The sequence below is a fragment of the Calidris pugnax genome, unplaced genomic scaffold, assembly GCF_001431845.1.
Source record: "Calidris pugnax isolate Ruff unplaced genomic scaffold, ASM143184v1 scaffold31, whole genome shotgun sequence".
Classification (NCBI taxonomy): Eukaryota; Metazoa; Chordata; class Aves; order Charadriiformes; family Scolopacidae; genus Calidris; species Calidris pugnax.
Window position 1 is genome coordinate 2,786,234 of NW_015090786.1, and position 19,969 is coordinate 2,806,202.

General features: G+C 39.9%; 1 protein-coding gene across 1 annotated transcript in view; it reads left to right on the forward strand.

Annotated features, from left to right (window-relative positions):
• The window catches only part of RNF217 (ring finger protein 217), a gene marked incomplete at its 5' end in the record, with an annotated part of 66,582 nt that overhangs the window by 28,347 nt on the left and 18,266 nt on the right, over window positions 1-19,969 (forward strand). The window contains 2 exons of the mRNA XM_014966319.1: window positions 5,430-5,663; window positions 13,111-13,275. Coding sequence (XP_014821805.1) covers window positions 5,430-5,663; window positions 13,111-13,275 — 399 coding nt within the window. The remainder of the gene's footprint in view (window positions 1-5,429; window positions 5,664-13,110; window positions 13,276-19,969) is intronic.

The following is a 19,969-nucleotide window of genomic DNA, read 5'->3' on the forward strand; positions in this document are numbered from 1 at the left end:
AACTTGGTGCTAGAGAAAGTAACAGAAGACAAAAGGCTGGAGGGGAAGCTTGTGCTGGAGCAGGCTGATAATTGCTTGTTTACATCTTGTGAGGGAGAATTTTAGTGTTAAATTTGGTTTTCTGTAAGTAATTTTCTATAAATGTTATTCCTATGTGAACAAGACAAATGGAAGGTGAATGTTCCTGTTAGCATCAAATCCATGTCAGCAGGTAACACCTGGTCCTGTGGAAAGAAGGGAAAATGAGAAAAAGAGTAGAGCTCAAGCTGGCATGTTGTCAAATAACAACAGAGCAAATCAAGAGGCCTTTAAGGAAAAAAAGTTCTGGTTGAGTTTAGGTGTATTCTGAAGAATATCTTGCTCGCTTATCCTCACAATTCTTTAGGTGAGTCCTATATGTGACTTAAAGAAAAAGAAGAGTGTAGATGGGAAACTGACACCATAGTTTGGGGTTTTGCTCCAGGCTGTGGGGGCTGGTTTTGCCTGGTTTTGGTGGTTTCTGGGGCTAAAGCCGCTCTGGTGGTGCCGGTTGTGGCCCTTGCTGGTGTGTGGCTGCACTGTCCCGAGGCACCTCGGGGACGTGTGTTTGTGTAAGTGTACTCCCTAAAACGGTCCTCAGAGTGTTATGGATGAAGCTGGACTCCTCCCAGCCTATGGCTGAGGTTGTGAAAACTAGATGAGCTTTGAGAATTTAAGCTGATGCCACATTTAAATATTTGTTGTAAAGCATTCAGAAGACATGCTTTCGGAGCAGAAAGGTCAAACCTCCCAGCTTCTTGCTTTTGCGTGTCTTTCTCCTGAAGGATGAGGTATTAATGTGTTCTTTAAAGGCCCTGAGATTTTGCTGCTTTTTTGTCGTCTTTAATGTTGGCAATGTGATAGTTAATGCAGATTGTGTAACAGCGTGTCTAGAAGAGGTGGTGTCTGCTCATATCTGCAAGTGACTTTCTCTTTCTGAATGTCACATGGAGCAGGAACCACCACGTCATTGTCGTTGCTTCATCCAAGTATGTAGTACCAATTTGAAAGGAGAACAAAGACTTTGTGTCCTCAGAGGGCACATGAAGGTGAACATCCTGATGGACCCTTTTAGGGTTGGTCTGTGTGAGCTTGTGACACAATAGAAATCGGATGATTTATTTCCTTGAGTGGAAGGCTGTAGTTGTACTTATATTATTAATAAATGTCCATTTAAAAGGACATTGAATGTCCTTAAATGTTAAAAGGAGTTTGAATGTCAGGATACCACGGGCACAAATCAGAGGTAGGGGATCTGGGCTGCTGAAGCTAGTACTCAAACCACAGAAACAGGGAACCACAACCTTAAAGGCAGATGCAAAATGCTTAGTAAAAGTTTGCAGTGTCTTTGGTTTGCACTTGTTGAATCATGTGTGCTTAGATTTCATTTGGTTAGCACCTACCACTGTGGAATCCTGAGCCATGGTGAGCCCTTCAAGTGTTTTCCACAAAATAATGGGTTGGTTTTTTGTTTTGTTTATTTAAAAAAAAAAAAACAACAAACCCAAACCCAACAAATTCAGTATTATGCTCTCTGCTTCCCAAACATACAATAAGAGTAATGCTTTATTGATTTGCAACTTACCAGCAAAAATGAAAGAGCAACGTTTCCAGTGAACTAAAAGCAATGGAATTTTGCTTCTAAAAAATGGGAACTTGGTGCACTGGTGGAAATTGAATTTGTCTACAGAGATGCAGATTAGACATAACACTGTTCACTTTTCTTTCACCATTTATAGGTAAGAAGTAAGAACAATTTACTGGTTTATTTAGCTTATGCATCTCTGAAGTGAGAGTAAAGTTTCGGTTAGATATATGTCTACTTTTAAAGTAGAATGGCCCCTTCTTTAAGGAATATGGCCATAATATGGCTGCCCAAGTACAGCCTACATGCAGGCTAAATGGCAGGTATAAATCAGTGCTTCCAGTGTAGTTTGAACTTTTTTGTGTGTGTAGCTAGCAAAGATTTCCTTTTAATAAAAAACAAACAAAAAAAAAATCTCAGGGCAGAAATCATTTTCTGCCTTAAAGTACCATGCCATCTTTTTTTGTTGCTGGTATCCCTGCCTTTTGGGGCAGTAAGTGGACCAGTGTAGAGTCTGTGTGTGTTTCCCTCATAGCCACCCCTCCTCTAATCTCTTCAAATAAAATGTGAAGAATTAGGGGGGACATACATATTGCTCTCCTTATAGTTTAAATGCTACCCTTCTGTAGGATGAATGTCACGAGAGACTGCTTTCTTCTTATGAATTGTAGGCAGAGCTCACCCCTCCTGAGATGCTTCACAGAAGTGAGGCACAGCTGGGTGTAAGGACGGGATGCTGCCTGACATTTAACACTGTATTGCAGCTCAGCTGCTTTTAGACATATCTGAGTCGTTCCTTGTGCTGTGCAAATACACCATACTGTTGTGTATACTGAGAGTTCTTAATACACAGTGGTATTTTGAAATTCAAAGATTTCTTAAAACTTCAGGGTTTGACATTGTGATAAGCCGATATTGAAGGATAAGGCTCTTCAGAATTCCTTTAAAAAAAAAAAAATGAAGGGAAAGAATAAAACCAGTTATTTTTACCCATGTTATAAAAGATATTTTTTTTCCCCTTTCCCATTCCATAGCACCTTCTGTGTCTGCAGCAGCAGGTAGCCTAACAGGCTACCTCTAAAGCTGTACTTACATCAATTGCTGATGCTAGTTCACAAACAAAGATGGACTGTTTTGGTAAGACAAGGCTCCATTGAAGTTACTGCTAATAAGCAAACTAGCTCTGTTCACTTCAGTCCTATTCAAAACACAGGAAAAGGATCAATCTTTGCCAAACTTGAAATGCTGAAACTATTACAGAGGATAAAAATTATTTACTTCAAGTGGGTGCAAAACATATTTTCAAAATAAACACTGAAGCCGAATTTCACTCTTACCACATATATTAATCATATTCTGTGTAGGCATGAAATATAGAAAGTGGTTAGCTTTGTATTCCTTCATTTTATTAATGCAGGTTTGTTCTAACTAACATTTAATATAAGCAGTGCTTCTCAAGTACCAGCTTAGATGCCAGATACAATGTGCCTTCTCACTGTGAAGCGTTACTCTGTAGCTTAGTTTATTCTTAGCAAAAGGGCTTGCCTCTTTTAGTATTTCCCTAATGCTTAAAGAAAACAAAAAACCCAAAACCCTGAAATAGTCATAGATGCGATTGACTATTTGGTTTTAAATTGTTGTACCTCCACTTCTTTAAACAGAAGCTTATGTTAATCTTTGCCAGTAGTGCAATACATTTTCATATTTCTGTAGCTAATTGTTTTACTAGTTTAGCATTTTTGAGTGCTGTAGAGCTGGATCGATCATCTCCTGCTTTAAGCACTGCTCCACGATACACTGGGTGATTCCTCTGAGAAGAGTCACTCTAGTCATGTCATAGGCTCAAGTTCCATTTTCACATGCTGCTGCAGGTGAATTAGTCTAACGAGATGTGGACATTCCTCAGCATGTAGTCTGGGGGGGTTGGGGCTTTTGGTTTGTTTGTTTGTTTGTTTTAATACCCTTGAGTACGTACCCCTCCTATGCTTTTACTGGTCCATGTAAAAGCCCAACTGATTGAGCTTAGCCTTGTTTGAGTGCAGTAGAGCTCTACCCCCCCTTTTAGAGCTGGAAATGAAATTCAGGGCTAAGAGTGGGTGTGTTGCTGGGGGAGCTGCTTGTCCCTGGTACCATGGGCAGATCTGTCTGCACCCTGAGCCCAGGCTGCACAGAAGACTCTGAGGTCCTCTCTGCTGTGCTCTGCTCTGGGGTGGGCTGCTGCCATCCTCTAACATATACCTACCCTCTTTGCTCTGCTTGGGTTTATCTGCATTGCTGAGAGAACAAAGGTAGTGCAATATGATTTTTTTTTTTTTTTTAATCAGTATGAGCCTTGGGTTTTATAAAATTTTGTTATGACTCTTCTAATCCTCTGGCCCCTGACTAAATTAATTATCATTCAACTAGAGCCCACATGGCTCCATTGCTGAGGCAGCAGTGACAGGGTTGTGTTCATTGTGGGGGTTTTTTCTTCTCCTTTCTCAGCTTAAATGCTGCATTAATGGAGTCTCTGACATGTCTTCTGGTACCACTGTGCAGCAGCAAGATCTGCATCCAAATCTGAGATGTTCCTATCATATTTAGTGTATTATTTGGCAGATTCCCATAATGGAGCCTGTTAAAAAACAAGCAGTCTAGGGAAATCAAACTTGCCAACCTTGAGACAGTAATTCCTAGAAAGAGACGCTGGTTACACCATTAAATCCTTTTTTCTCTGCATGGAGATAATCGCTAAGGAAGGAATTGGGCTGGTGGTCAGCTCCACTTGTACAGTCAACACTCTCTCATTCAAGATTGCTTGAGGCAGACACAAACATGCTCAGGCCGGGTCCTTGCAGGCTCTCAAGATCCAGCAGGGTTTATTAACTCAGGCTCAGTGCCAAGCAAATGCAACTCCACTGCTCCCAGACCAAGTAGGATCTGCTGTTTTGGCACGGAGTCCGAGCTGTTAAAGCTTGCCAAGCGTGAAGGGTGCAGACCCGGGTCCAGTGCTGTTCTCAGACCCAGGAGCTCTGGAAACACCTTGTGGGTATCTGACCATATGGACCATCAGGGCTCATTAGATCAAGAAACGGATTCAGCCCTGTTAAACTTGAGCTTGCCTCTGTGTGTTTTTGTTTTGGTCATCTTTTTAGGTTGTTTTTTTAACGGTTTTTTAAATTGTGGGGAGGAGGGTGGTTTTTTGGAGGTTGTTTTTAAACTCTAGCTGTGAGTTCTGGGAAAACTTAGTAGCTTGGTCAGCCCCAGGCTCAGCTAATGCTTTCTGTGTTTGCAGTGTGGCACACGAGGAGCTGCTTGGAAGCAGGCTGCAGAGGCACTGAGCTTGCTGAGCAGGAACCAGCTCAAGGCTAGCACTGAGTCAGAGCTGCTAGACTGATGATCCTAAATTCACTTAATTTCTCTGTGCTGTGATTCCCAGCACATTTTGCAGTGAAGCAGTATCCAAACGTTTTCACTGCCTGCTTTCTCACAGCCTGTATGAGCTGTAATAGTGGAGCGCTGACCATTACACCCAAAGCATGGAGTGCTGGATGGGTGCTGCTAGTCAGGACTCCTGTTGGGGTACGTGTGGTACATGGACTGAGACTATACATTTAATAACTGCAGATGTCATTAGCTTTTCTGTTTGGATTTGAAAATACTCTCTGGAAAAATTGCAATATGCTTGGACTAAGTCAAAATAATTCGAAGACAATATGTTTGATAGCCTGTGGATTATTACAGTACTTGAAATTAAATTTCCTCAATTCATAAATGCTTGCTTACCTTTTCCAAGCAAAAGGTCATAACAGCTCTTCTGGTTTGTTTTTTTTTTTTTCATATGCAGGTGCAGCTGGGACAAGCGGATATAAAATGCCCCATCACAGAGTGTAGCGAACACCTGGATGAAACAACTGTCCTCTATAACCTGCCCCACGACGACATCATCAAATATAAATATTTCCTGGAACTCAGCCGCATCGACTCCAGCACCAAGCCATGCCCTCAGTGCAAGCACTTTACAACCTTCCGGAGGAGAGGCCACATTCCTACCCCTGCCAAATTGGAGAACAAATACAAAGTGAGCATGCTTGCATGGGGCTGCAAAAGTGGGATGGCATTTGGTGGGCATTAAATGAGCTTTCTTGCATCACTGGGGCTGTGTGCAAGCTGTGATTAGGAATATAAATGTGTAGTACATCACTGATTAACTACTTAAGTGTTTTCTAACAGTTCAAACAGTTGAACTTAAGTCCTTCTTCCTTTGGCAAGTGGCATAATTTTGTCCTGACACAAATATAGAGTGTTTTTTCTCTCTGACGTGCAAACAGTATGGTCACCATCAGAAGAGACTGTGGAAGGGAGGTTGTCGCTCTAATGGACAATTTTAGACACACAACTCTAGCAAAGATAAGCTTTCCCTGAAGCTCTGAGCAAGTGAATTGTGGGCATTTATGGTATTACACTGTTGGCTTGTTCCTTCCTTAAAACTCGAGCTTTTGTGTGTCCCACTTCTTTGTTTTGATTTCTTCAGTCCCTTACCAGAGGTTATACCTTACTGTAGTCTCATCACTCTCAATACAGAAAACTTGAGAAATAGGAAAAAAAAAAAACACTTTTACAGCATTTCTTTTAGTGGAAGATTTGCTTATACTATGATACCAACCAAAGGTAAAAAGCAAGAGATTAGTTAGAAGCAGCTTTGGGCTGTTGAATGTCCATTTCAGTTCTAGAAGGTGAAGATTCTGTCTGCAGCATCATGCTCTGTGTTAGTTTTCCATCCGGTTATTAGATTTGTTGTGGTTAATTTCATGATTGAGCTGGCCTTTCCTGGACAAACCAGTTCTCCTCAGCAGGAGTTTAGATGACTGTTTAGATAGCCCTAATTACACAGCATAAGATTCAGCCCAATATGGAGATTAAAAGGTAGAAGGTTGTGTATCCAGTGGAGCTGAAACTTTGGAAAAGCTAACTCTGAGTTATGAGCTACTTATGTGTATCTGTGCAGTGCATGACTTACGTGCCACAATGTCTGTTGGACTTGACATTTTCAGGTTTTTTGGCATCTTACTCGGAGGTGGAGAAATGCAAAACTGCAGGTAAAATTCCTTCCACCCACAGCCATTCTTCTTCACCCATCCACTTAGCATTCCCTCAGGTGTAGACAGGATGTGTGGTCCAGGGTAGATAAGATGTTGTAATGCTTCTGCAGCAGCCTCTCTTAAGGTACCAGAGGCTGTTACTGTCCCACTGATGTGGGTCACAGGTGGTGCAGCTGTTGTATCATGGGATGCCAACTCTGAGAACATTCCCCAAGGCACAAAATGGGTCATTCTGCCCACCAGTGCTCTTCTATGAGTTAAAATACTGTAGCAAAAATGTTTCCACCACTTCCCTAGAAATCATAATTGGAAGAAATGGGAGGCTGTGTGATGCATGAAATTGTGCAAGCCAGAAGCAGTTCCCTGGTCCTGTAGTGACGTGTTACGTGTAGCTCTCACCTACAGAGCTCAAGTCTTCTCCTGGGAACAGATTCTGGCAAAATGTGTCCTTTGAGCTCTGGCCAGGTGTTGCCTGGAAGAACGTCTGGTTGATGCTGGTCAGAAATATAATTAGGAGAGTGCTAGCAAACAGCATGGGTGACCATAGTCCAGGGCTTCACCCTACTCCCTGAAGCTGTGTTGTTTTCTGGCATAGGTACAGTTTTAGTGACTTATTTTAAGCTTAGCACCAGAAAGAGTTTTGCTGCAGGGGTAAGATTTAAAAGGGAGGCTAGATTTAAGATTGTGTATATGTGATTAATTACATGCATGCATAGCTGTTGACCAGTATTTGTTTTCTTAGATTCTTACGTGATTGTTTGTAACTGGTCTGTGCCTTGAATTATAGGCTCTTTGGAGGTAGAGATTCATTTTCTTCCACATATAGCATAGGAGACATCTGACTAGAGACTGGGAGACTTGCATATTCACATGCAAGCAGTAAAAACAGCAATTGCACCAGAGGAAATCTGCGTCAGCACTGGAAGTGCTGCCTTCAGAAGAACTGAGTCATGCGTGGGGAAAGTCTACGCAGAAGCCTACTCGTAGGATCACTGCACACAAGGGCTCTGTGCCAGTACCTTGACTCTCCCGTCCACTGCAAAAGGAAAACACTGTAAAATCCAAGAGTACATTTAAACAGATACTTTTGAAAGGTTATTAATGACATTCCTAAAATTTGATACAGTATTTGAAATCATAAATAAACTTAACATCTAAATATAAAGCTATTAGGTAGATTAATTTTCCTTACTATAGCTGGTTTATGTGAGCTAAACTGATATAAATAAGCCCAGCAGTTCAGTTTGCTGTTGCTGCTGTTTTTCAGTTTTGAGATCAAAGTCTTGGTGTGCTAAGCCTAGAAAGTTAGCTGGTGCATGTATGTTGAGAGAGAAGGAGGGGAAGAAAAGGGAAACTTTTATATCCAAACCTTTCTTCTCCCATTAGTGCCACTTAAGACAGCACAGTACATCAGTGTGACTATTTAGTTTCCTATATCAAATATTTGTAGCACAAATGGGTCTGGCTTTAAGTAAGGAAATACCCCTTTGCCATCTCTTATGACCTAAATTGAGACTGTAAGACTTGGTGGTAGACAAGATCCTAATTAACCTTTGGTCATAGCTGGTATGCCAAAGTGCAGAGGAAATGGGCAAAAACTGGTAGTTCAGTTTCTGTGAATGGAACAGATACAGATTTTTAGAGTAAGTATGTTGGCTTGTTCTTGTCAGAGTTTGTTGAATTTTTTTTATGGGGAGCGTGGACATTTTTTTTCCCCTAAAATCTGGATTCCACTTGTTGTTTTAATGTTAGTTCTTTGAACTGCCACGAAGAAGCAGTTTTTGATTGGAGTTTGTTGAGTTTTTTTTATGGGGAGTGTGGACATTTTTTCCCCCTAAAATCTGGATTCCACTTGTTGTTTTAATGTTAGTTCTTTGAACTGCCACGAAGAAGCAGTTTTTGATTCTTGGACTCTTTCTGCCTTATCAACCTGTGAAGTTCATAATGAAGTTTTCCTGTTCACTTCTGTCAAGAGATACACATCACGTAAAAGAAGGGCTTGAGTGCTTGGCTTTGGAAACGTAAATGTTTTTTCAATGCAGTTGTTATATAAGCTATCTTTTGTTTGAACTACTCAAGAGTTTCTGAAACATTTTGTACTAGAACCAGTAGGGATCTCTACCTGCAAAGATGCTGTGATAAAGTGGATCTGTGTAGTTCATATCAGTCTCTTCCCCTCCTTTTTGGATCAGATTTTATCCTTGAGTAGCAGATCTCTTCATGGCTACGCATCACTTTGGTCTGCTTTGAGCCTGAACTGTTCCGGACACGGTGATTTTGCCGTGCTCTCCCTCTTTGCTGTTCATTCCTGCCAGCTTGCTTTTGCTCTTGTTGATATTTTGGTGTCACACTGGGAGCTGGATCAAAGATCAGCTCCAATGGAATACAAGACTTGTTTGTTTTGTTGTTGCATATTTTCAGCTGGTGCAACAGAATGGATGGGTTGGTGATGAGGAGGTGGCAGCTGTTTTGGCAGGAGCCCATATTTATTTTGGAATAAAGTGACTGGGTAGCTGTAGCTAGAGATTATAATTCATGTAATCAGTTAGTTGCACAATTAATTTCCCCATCCTGTTATATAGGATTCCACTAAACAGCAGAAAATCCCACTAAGCTTTTTGCAGCTTCAGGCTCTCAGAATATTTTTAATGTGCAGTCAATTTTGCTATCGTCATCTCTCTTACCTACCAATTTGAAAGGTTTTTTCCTGGGAGGTGAGGAAAATGACAGTTAAAATAGTTTGCAGTAAAGAGAGTAGCTAAGAAAATGGAAAATGTTAGCCTCAAAGGTCAGTGTTTTAGAAAGCTGAGAACCAAAAGGGTTAGTAAGAGAGGTTGTGTAATCTTTTCTATTTCAAGGGAGACTGACCTCCAGATGGCATAGAAGTTCGTGTATGTATTCGTCCTCTCAATTCTGATTGACTGAAATGGAGGTCGTAAAACAAATGGAAAAATGTTTGTGTGAGGAAAAACATTTGAAAAAAGACTAGATTAATGTTTTGGGTTTTTTGGGTTTTTTTTCAGATTATAGTTTGTCGTCTTTGCTGGACTATAATATATTTTACTGCTTTAAATTATACGTAAATAGCATTTCTGTGTGTTCATTGTGATGATTTCACGCACTAAAACAGAAGCATAAAGCAAATTGTACTTGACTTTTTTCTTTCAGAAAAGCAGAAAAAGAATGGAATAAGAATTTGAAAGACTGCTGTAATTGCAATTGCCCTGTTGTGTTTCTTAAGCACGCTGTTGTCACACTGCATCCAAGTTTGCATAGGTTTAGGGTTTTGTTTTGTGGCCACTAGTTCCAAGAAAAATAAGGTTCACATTTTCTTTGCCTGCTTAATGTATGTTCAGACAGTATTGAACATCAGAGAAGTCAAGTGGTCCATTCAAAATGTAAAAACTATTTACCAGTTCAGTTTTGTGGAAGGTGGTGTCAGGGGCAGCAGGTGGAAGAGGAAATGAGGATCTCCAAACCTGGTAATGAAGTAGACAGTTCCCACTTGTTTACTTCAGCTAGGGCCATTCATGGTAACAAATGTTATTCTGAGTTCATGTGGTTATAGCCTCATCGGGTATTTCAGTACTTTCTAAGTTATTTATTTGGAAACATCTGATGTCAGTGTGCATGTAGAAGAGTAAATATGAATCCTGGTGGCTGCTGTATTTCTTGAAATTATATACATGCTATAATAGAAAGATAGAGCCTGCAATGAATTTGTCAGATTTTTACCAAACAACAAAACCAAGCCCGCAAAACCTATGTTTTAAATTATGATGGCATTTTGATGGCATATTATGATTTTGTTTAAGTTTTAACTTGCAGCTTCTTAGACCTGTTGATGTGTGGTTTTTAGGTTTTAGCATTCATGTTCTATCTCAAATGTCTGAATACTACAACTGATAAAAGCTTTATGACTGCAGAACACTTAATTGTGGCTACAAGCTTCATCTTTGGCCAAGGCGTAAGAAATACTGAGTAGTACAATGCGATGCCTGCAATAATCTGTCTTCCCAGCAGTAGGTCACTGTGACATCCATTAGTGAAAAAAGTAAATTCAAAGCCTCAGGAGGGAAGAAGAGGGGGAAGGAAAAAAAAAAATAAATATCTGGAGATACTGGGCAGAGTAGATGCTAGTTATCTAATCTATTTTGTTCATATTGATAAGGATCTGGAGATACTGGGCAGAGTACATGCTAGTTATCTAATCTATTTTGTTCATATTGATTTCTAAAGGTTTTAGGAAACGTAACTCTATGTTAGTTTGGTTAATAGCAATAAATATGCTATTCTTTAGGTACTTCAGAGTGGAAATTTTCCTTTCCTAGTAAACTGTTTTTATTAGGAGAATTCATCTGGGAAGTAGAGATGCAGGGTAGTGTATTTCTTTTGGTTTAGCATCTGGCCAGTATACCAAGAAATCAGAGACAGGGCACTGGTTATATTTTTCTATTGCTTTTGTTTTATAATTTATCTTGGCCTTAGACATTACTGTGTTTCCATGCAAAAACTAATATTACTTGTAACCCACACAGTGTGTGGATTACAAATAATATATTTAATGTGTTGTTTCACAAACAAGCTTCATTTGTTGTTCTTTCCTGGTTTTGTGCTGCCTACCAGCGTCTTCAGTAACTTATTTCATTGACAGGAAGCATGTGCTAAGTGTAGTTTTCTTCTGTGTGAGGTGTGTCTTAGCAAAAATGTCACTCTGTGGCTATAGAAAGCAGTAAGTCATGTTTGCACCAGGTACAGGATATCAGAATTTTATCTGTTACAATATTACACTCTGACTCTGCTTGATTTAAAGGAAATGTATGTATTCTAATACTTAAGTTCTCTTGTGATTTTTTTTTTTTTTTTTTCCCAAGGGTAATGACTAGTAGATGGTAACTGACTAAAATGTTACTGTGTTGTAATAAGAAGCAAATTTGTCAACTTCTTGATGCTGCTTCCCTTCTTTGCACTTGGCCTTATGGCCAGGCAAGGGATCCTGGTGGGGGACATGCTGTTTTATGGGTACTGAGAAAATTAGTAATTCTCTTGACCTTTAACTCCCACTGTCGCATTTGCTGATCTGTAGATATGGATTGGCATAAAGAGGTAAGCGTTGATCACGACATCTTTGAGTCCACCATTAAAAGTAAAATACTTGGTTAAAAACAGCGATGCACAGACAGATGTACATCACTTTGTACAAATGAAGCTATGGCTGTTACACACTGCTGCAGTGTTTAAAAACAAACAAAAAAGAAAAACCAAAACAACCACTGACAAAGGGGTCAGGTAGGGTCATAAAAATGCTCAGTTTGAGCCATTGTGTCTATTAGGTTTTTAATGTGAAACATTAAAGGCAAAATACTAGATGCTGTCTCTGTGTATGGAACTTGGGGAATAGCATTAAGGGTAGCAGACGGCTTCATTTCTCAGTCATGCATCAGAGATCAGATCAGCTTTGTATTAGCTTGCTGGTCGTGACGGAAGTAGGAATTGCACGTATAAATAATAATTTTGGCCATCCCCCAGCAAAATGCTTAAGGGAGATCAGAGTGCCTACGTTGGAGTCTCACTGGAGCTGAGGCAGCACACCACCAGTTGACGTGTCTGAGCAGAAGGCATGGCAACCGGTGGGAGTGAGGACTTTGGAAATTCATTCTGGGGACTTCACATGTGACTACAGCCTAGGATGTAGTTTCCCGAACAGTACCCCCACACCACACACAGCCAACACAGACACGTCCATGGTTTGGTGGTAAACCAGGCCTGGACACAGATACAACCAAAAAGGTGGCTTTTTGGCTGGTTGAATTCCTCAGTCACATCCACCAGCTGGTACAAAGCCAAGGCAGTGCCAGGTATGGGCTGCAACTGGAGCTGATGGACTGGGCTTGGCAGTCACTTGAGAGGGGTGCCTTCCTGACTTTCATTTTTCTGCCAAACACAGCAGAAGTGAAGGTGTTGCAGGTGCCTAGATGTGCCTGTGTATAATGTTGCTTCTAATTCTTGTTTTCCTTAGTCACAATCCAGGTAAGAGGCCTGGCTTTCATTGGATAAACACCTGCAATGTGCCTGTATTTATTCCTTCTACAAACACAGCAGCTGCCATAGCTTTTTTCAAAAAAAATAGCCAGGCTCTGAAGGAAGACATAATGACAATGGTACCTGTTTGACGCAATGATTTAAAACCCAAGGAGTGGGAAGAATAGATCCATTCTCAATTCAAGGAGCTTGGCTTGTGGTTTTACCATTAGGTGTGGTCTGTACCAGGCGGGCTGTTTGGCACAACCTCAGCTCACCCTTACACAATCAAGAGCAAAAGGAGGTGCCCGACTTCCAGGTGGCAGTTGTGGTGGTTTTAAAATGGGCTTTCCAGTTGGGTTAGCGCCCACCTTGCAAACGTGTGGTGTTTTCTCATTTATACAGATCCAGTGTCCATCTTGCCAATTTGTCTGGTGTTTCAAGTGCCACTCTCCCTGGCATGAAGGCATTAACTGCAAAGAATACAAGAAGGGAGACAAGCTGTTGCGTCACTGGGCCAACGAAATCGAACACGGGCAGAGGAATGCCCAGAAGTGTCCAAAATGCAAGGTGAGCTGCTCTCCCTTGACTTGCAGGTAGTGGCTTCAAACCATTTAAATATGTATTTAAAGTAAGTATTTGAAGCTTCTGCTCAGCGCTGGAAATAGAATTCTCACTTGCTGTGCAGGTTCTTGTTGATGACTGACTGAGGAAAACTGATCAGGTGTTGTACTTGCTGGTTCCTGCACTGGTTCTGCAGAATCTGTGCACATAAAAGAAACATTAGAGAAATCCTAAGAGGAGGTTTTAATGTGTGCTTGTAATGAATGTGTGTTATGGTACAAATTTTTCCTAAAGTATAGCTTTAAATAAATGTGAAGTTATAAGACAAATACGGTGTCCTTTGACAAGTTTTCCAGGGCTTGGGTGAATTGTTTCAGAGTAAGGCAGAAAGTACTCTGTCAATGAGTTAACTAAGGCAGACTTTAAGATTTGGCAAAACAGAGGTTTTTTAGAATTAAATGTCAGTTCTTCACAAGCCTTTCTCATAAATCAGTTTCATTTTCAACAAACTGAAGTGCAGTCCTATGCCCTAAAAACATTATTAATCTCTTCCAGGGTAGGAAATAATTCCTACTGCTCAGATGAGATGCTATAGGCCCACACACCTTTGCCCTGGCTGCCCTTAACGAAGGTGGCCGTTACATTTCTTTGCTATTTTTCAAAGCACTTATCTCCAGCTACTGATGGAGTACTAAGTCAAAACATTGAGAGCATCATGGTGGTGGGAGTCTCTTTTTTTTTTTTCTCTTTCTGAAAGGGAGTACTTAAACCTGAACTTATCTATTGCTCTACATCTACTTCACAGAGAGGACAAATTAAAGAAATAGGAACACTTGCTAGGAACTAAATTCCACAGTATACTTTTTCACAATATGACCCTTACCTTCTACAAATAGGACAATGTTTGGCAGTTTACTAAGTATCTAAGTATCTTATTTTGGTCTTGAGGAAGAAATGCCTGTCATGTCATAGTTTGAAATTGAAAGATTTCAAAATACTAAGCAAAATTCAGAAAGCTCTGAAATCAGCAGTTGGTTGTTTACCCTTCCTTCCATGCACATGTGACACTTGAACAGAGTTTTAACAGCTTGCCTTTTGGTAAGAGTTGAGAGGTTTGAGCCAGTTCTAAAAATGTTCATTTTCTGCGAAGTCTTACACCAATACGCTTTTAGAAACTTTGTTCCTTTTGAAGTGGGAAGAAGTATCTGTTTTGCTCTTAATCCTTTAATTTGTGTCCAGATTAAGATTTTCTGACAATGCGAATGATGTAGCTATTGAAATAAGTTGAAAAAAATGTACCAAGTGAAAAAGTATGACTGTGGAAAACCAAGGGAAAGAGGGCTGTTAACTGGAAAGAGAAAGTAATTAGAACTGCTAACTCTGTGCTGTTTTTAATAAGTTTTAAATTTTAAAATATCAAATGTGCAACTGTTTTCCCCATCTTCAATGTAAAAGGCTGGATGCTTGAAACTTACGCAGGTTAAGATGTGCAACTGTTTTCCCCATCTTCAATGGGGCTTGATGCAGGCTGGATGCTTGAAACTTACGCAGGTTAAGTCACTAATTTTGAAACCTGAAGTTGCATGAGTTTGATAATTAATTCCAAAAAGACTTTAGGTTTCTTTCCACACTGCCTCCCACCATTTTTTTTATTTTCTTTTGATTATAAAAAGTTATGAAATTAGCACAGGAAAAGAACCTGTGTTAACAAGTCTTTTCAGGTGATGTGGTACTCTAAGTGAATATCAATGAGGGAGTTCAACCTTTTCATAAACCATATCACTACCCACATTCCTGATATTTTCTGCAGAGGTGAAAAAAGTTCTTCCTGCCTACAGTCTCCAAAATGTTTTACTGCCTCCACCATTTTTTCTGCAGAGGTGAAAAATGTTCTTCCTGCCTACAGTCTCCAAAATGTTTATATCAACACATTGTTTTTAAATCAAATCTATAACCAGCAAGTAATCAAAAGAACCGCTTAGCCAGCGGTTACTGGTACTCTTCTTTTTCTTTTTTTTTTTTTTTTTCCCTTGATCTGTTATTGAGTAGTTATAGAAAACACATCTTGTGCAGCATTCATTATCTTCATCACAGCATTAATAGATGTCTGGGCATGTGGAGATAAACGTACCAACAGTTAATTTGGGGTTGGGGATTGGAGCCAATATTTTCTCTGCCTCTCTCTCTAGCCACCCCCTCCATATAAAATGACAAAAAATCAGGTGACTGTCATATTTCTAAATAAAATAGAGAAAAGAGTGACAGAGAAAACAGAGTTGGTAATATACTATTTGATTCATCCTTCTCCTAGATCCACATAGGCAGTGTTTCAGGTGACAACATATTTTATTTTGATATGTGCATATATTTTATTTAAAGAACCTCTTTCATGTTTTGGTTTAAAAACTTGCAGCAATCAAAATTGACAGATTGAGAAAAGTCAATAATAAATTATGTGTCAAGATATTAATATTTAATCTTTATGCTAAAACTGAAGCTAGCAGAAATTGAAGGTAGAAGCTTCAGTAGAGGTAGAAATTCTTTGTGAGAGAAATTGTGAAATTACTGGTACCTTCCAAAGTGTCACACTCATTACAATGTAAACTGTGGCCATACTTTACAGATACTATATATACATTAGATATCATTACATGTATTTTATATATATTTTATATATATATTATTATATATACACACAGACACCCATATGTACACAGAGACTCTTTAAGTAGCTGTACCACAGAAGCAGAATGCACACTTATTATCTTGTCTGGGCATGCAGGTGAGAAAACAAGAGTGCTCCTTTGGGGGGGTGTGTGTGTATGAGGCAGATCCTTAGGCAAGTATTCACAAGTTGGTTTTTTTTCAGTGTTTTTGGTAAGTGCTTTGAAAGAACATAATCCTTTGTAAGTGAATACTAGCGGGCACTGTTAAATAAGCTTAAACTAGGATTCCTTTTCCCTGTAGTTGTACACAGCTTTAGCGTACCTAATAGAAATAACTTATATTTACCTAGTCTTTCAAAGATATGCTCACATAAGCAAATAAAAATGTTACACAATATCAAAATATGTAATTGTAGATTTAGTTTGTAATTATATATCAGTATGGAAATACCACAAAATGCTACTTTTTTAAACTATATCTTAAATTAATTTTGACTTCTTTTTTAATAGAGCCTTTTCCGAATTTATTAAATTGCTATTTTGAGAAACTCAGCATAGACCATTTTTCTTAACAAGAGTTGTCGAAAAAGTGCTGATCATCTTCTAGAGAAAGCTGGCTAATGAGGGAAAATTTGCTACATTTTATGAGATGCCTTTTCATAAAACCTATAACCTTTCCTGCTACTCTTCTAGCGTTTGGGGGTTTTTACAGTTTCTTGTAAAAATGTGTTTGTAGCAATTTGTCTTTCCTGCTACTCTTCCAGCGTTTGGGGGTTTTTACAGTTTCTTGTAAAAATGTGTTTGTAGCAAAACGCATTTTTTCCACAAGTGTTTTTACAGTTCAGCAAACCAAGGAAGTACTTCGTGTTGGTGTTATCTTACCACAGATTTCAAAAACAACACTGTCTGAGGAAACACCAAACAGTGGCTCTGGCTTAGACAGCTTTGAACAACAGCAGAAATTTAAGTAAACAAGGATGTTACTGTAAATCAGGGAGTATATACATCTTATCTGTGGATTCACTGTTCTGATTAATATGAGCGTTATCAAATAACTTGGGGCATAGTTTTTGAAGGTGATCTGAGAATTATTTCCTGACCTCTGGAGGGAGGAGGGTCCTTGCTTCTATATGAAGGGATAAAGCTATGCACTAGGTTTTCTTCAGATAGTGGAGGAGAAATGGCCACTCTGATTCCAAGAGATCTGAGGAAGAATTTCCCTTGGAAGATTTCTGTGAGAGTAACATACAGAGGGAGTAAAGTGAGGGTGTGAAATAGCCACTGTGCTATTTCAGTTGTTTCCTTAAGATTCTGAGCTCTGTGTGCTTTGCTGCTGGTGTGTCATTTTTACCCCTCTTGTTCTGGGAGCTGTTCTTGGGTTTCTGAACGAGGAAACCTTTCCCCATAAGGTGAGGGATACGTCTTTGGGTCTGGGGGCAGGCTCTGGGTGCAGGATGAAGTCAGTAAGAATGACTGAATGCTTGTAGACAGAAACTGGGCTTGCAGTTGTCATTGCTCTCACCTTGCCTTCTCCATCCCCACCGTGCTGCTGGGGGACCCTGCAGGACCCAAAGGCCCAAGGGACCAAACTCCAAAGGCCCAAGGGACCAAACTCCAAAGGCCCAAGGGACCAAACTCCAAAGGCCCAAGGGACCAAACTCCAAAGGCCCAAGGGACCAAACTCCAAAGGCCCAAGGGACCAAACTCTCCCAAAGGCCCAAGGCACCAAACTCCACAGGCCCAAGGCACTAAACTCCACAGGCCCAAGGCACCAAACTCCACATGACCACAGCTAACTATAGTGACCCATGTTCCCCTGGATGCCTGCTGCATGCCGGGGTGTCACCGACAGAACAGGAACACTTGTGGTGATATCTGACCCATCGGTGATCGCTTTCCCAACTATAGATTCATAACCCATCTCTGTCAGTGGATTATCCTGAGGGGAGGGAGGCGCGTCCATGTGAACCAGAGCTGAAGCTGATCTGGTGAGATGTCATGTCTCAGGCTTGAGAGCAGCCCCACTGAATCATACAACCTTCATCTGGCACTGTCAGTCTGCGTGCACGTGATAGGGAGTCCAAGCCCTACATCTAAGGTTGGAGGGCTTTTTAATTTGTTTTTAAATGAAGCTTTTCCTCACTAAAAATGGAAAAGTTTTTTTACAACAAAAATGCAGGCAAGCACAAAAAGTTGTTCCAAATTTGCAGCTTTTGAAGACAGTTATATATGTGCAGATAAGTAATCACCGAAAACTTTTTAATACTTTGCTTTTTGAAGAAGCCAACATAAATTGCATGTAATTGCAATATGTGTCCATAAGAAAAGAAATCCTGTGTGAACTTCATGTTTTAAGAGGATAGTATGTCTGGAGGTTTTAGAACAGAAACAAGTGGGTTCTGAAGTGATTCAGAAGTCGTACCAGGATAACTGGAGCTGGGGTGTTTCTAGGAAAGTGTGGGTAGAAGGATGGCAGGCGGTGTTCAAGAGGTGGGTATTTCTGAAAGGTATGGTTGGTAGAAAGTGTAAAGCTATTGCCAGCGGCTCCTTGAAGTTAAGAACTTCAAGAACCAAAGAAAATTAATTTATTTTTGAAAAGTTGAAGTAGTTCTGGTTTGCATCTTGGGCTTTTATAGGTTCTAGGCTTCTACAGATTTTCAGTTGGGATGGATGGCAACTTACCAACTAGATTGGGTTGGTAAGTTGGAGAAGAGAAAGAAAAATCCAACAGTCTTTATTCAAAAAGAAAAGAAAACAACCAGTTAATTCTCATTAGTATCATAAGGTCTAATTCCCTCATTTACATTTTTAAGATGGAGATATGTCACTGAATCGGCAGATAAGGAAAGGCACCTCTAAAATTGCAAAATGCTGCATAGTTGCTGTCTGAATTTCAGTCCCCTGAAAAACTAATTGGAATTAAATTTTAAAGGTAATTTGTTAAAATATATTAAGTCACTACTAAAATTCCTTAATTTCAGTACAAGTTAATCTCTTAGGAATTAAATAAACTGACTCCATGAGTAGGGTCAACATTTTTCATATAAAACTTGAAAAGTAAAAGCAAAAGCCAAATTGACAATGTCCCTTTTAGAAGATAATAGTGTATAACTTCAGAAGTTATGCTTAAATTGGTACAATATTGGGTAGACTTTTCATTCCAGTTAGCTTGCAGTCAATGCTTAAATGTGAAACTCATCAGCAATGGGTTTTTTTTCAGGTGATTCTGGAAAACAGGGCACTTGTGATATAGTGGGCTTCTTTAGGGTAGAGGGGGATAATTACTTGATCAGTCTGTTTGCATCCCTTCTGTGGGATGACTGCAAGTGCAGTAGAATACTTGCCCACTAGAAAGTAATGTTTTATAGCCCAATCCTCTCTTTTGTCAATGTCTGTGTAAAAGAAGCATTTGAAAGTGTAGAAATATGAATTCTGAGCTCACTACTGTTGGCACAAGGATGCTGGTAGGTGTACCTGGAACTACTATTAACTACATCTGCCCTGGAATCTTTCACCAGAAGTATTGCTGGTGGAAAACATCACTTTGTTACATGTGAAAAATGCCAGTTTCAGTAGCTGTTTGGGTGAGCGAGATTTCTCAGGTCCTAGATGAACTCAGCACCAGAGAACAAACGCCCTTGACCATCTCAAGAACATGAGATACTCCAGGAGTCACAAACCTCTGTTGAGGTGAAAAGCTCTTTAGTTGTGCCTGAGCTTTTGGCATCTCTGGTGCTTGCAGGGCCACTGAGTGCTAATGTCTTGTCTTTACCTGTACCTCCTTGCAAAATAAATACATGTAGATGTGGATAAGAATTTCAGAAGGCATTTGTTCATACATTGCAAGTTGCAACAAATAAAATTCCAATTGGATGTAAGGGGGAAAAGTATTCCCAGGGAGGATGGTGAAGCATGGGACAGGTTGGTCAAAGAGACTGTGACACACTCAAACTTGGAAACTTTTAAAATCTAGTGGGATGAGGCCTGGGGTAATCTGATCTGATTTAGAAGTTAGCCCAGCTTGGAGTTAGGGG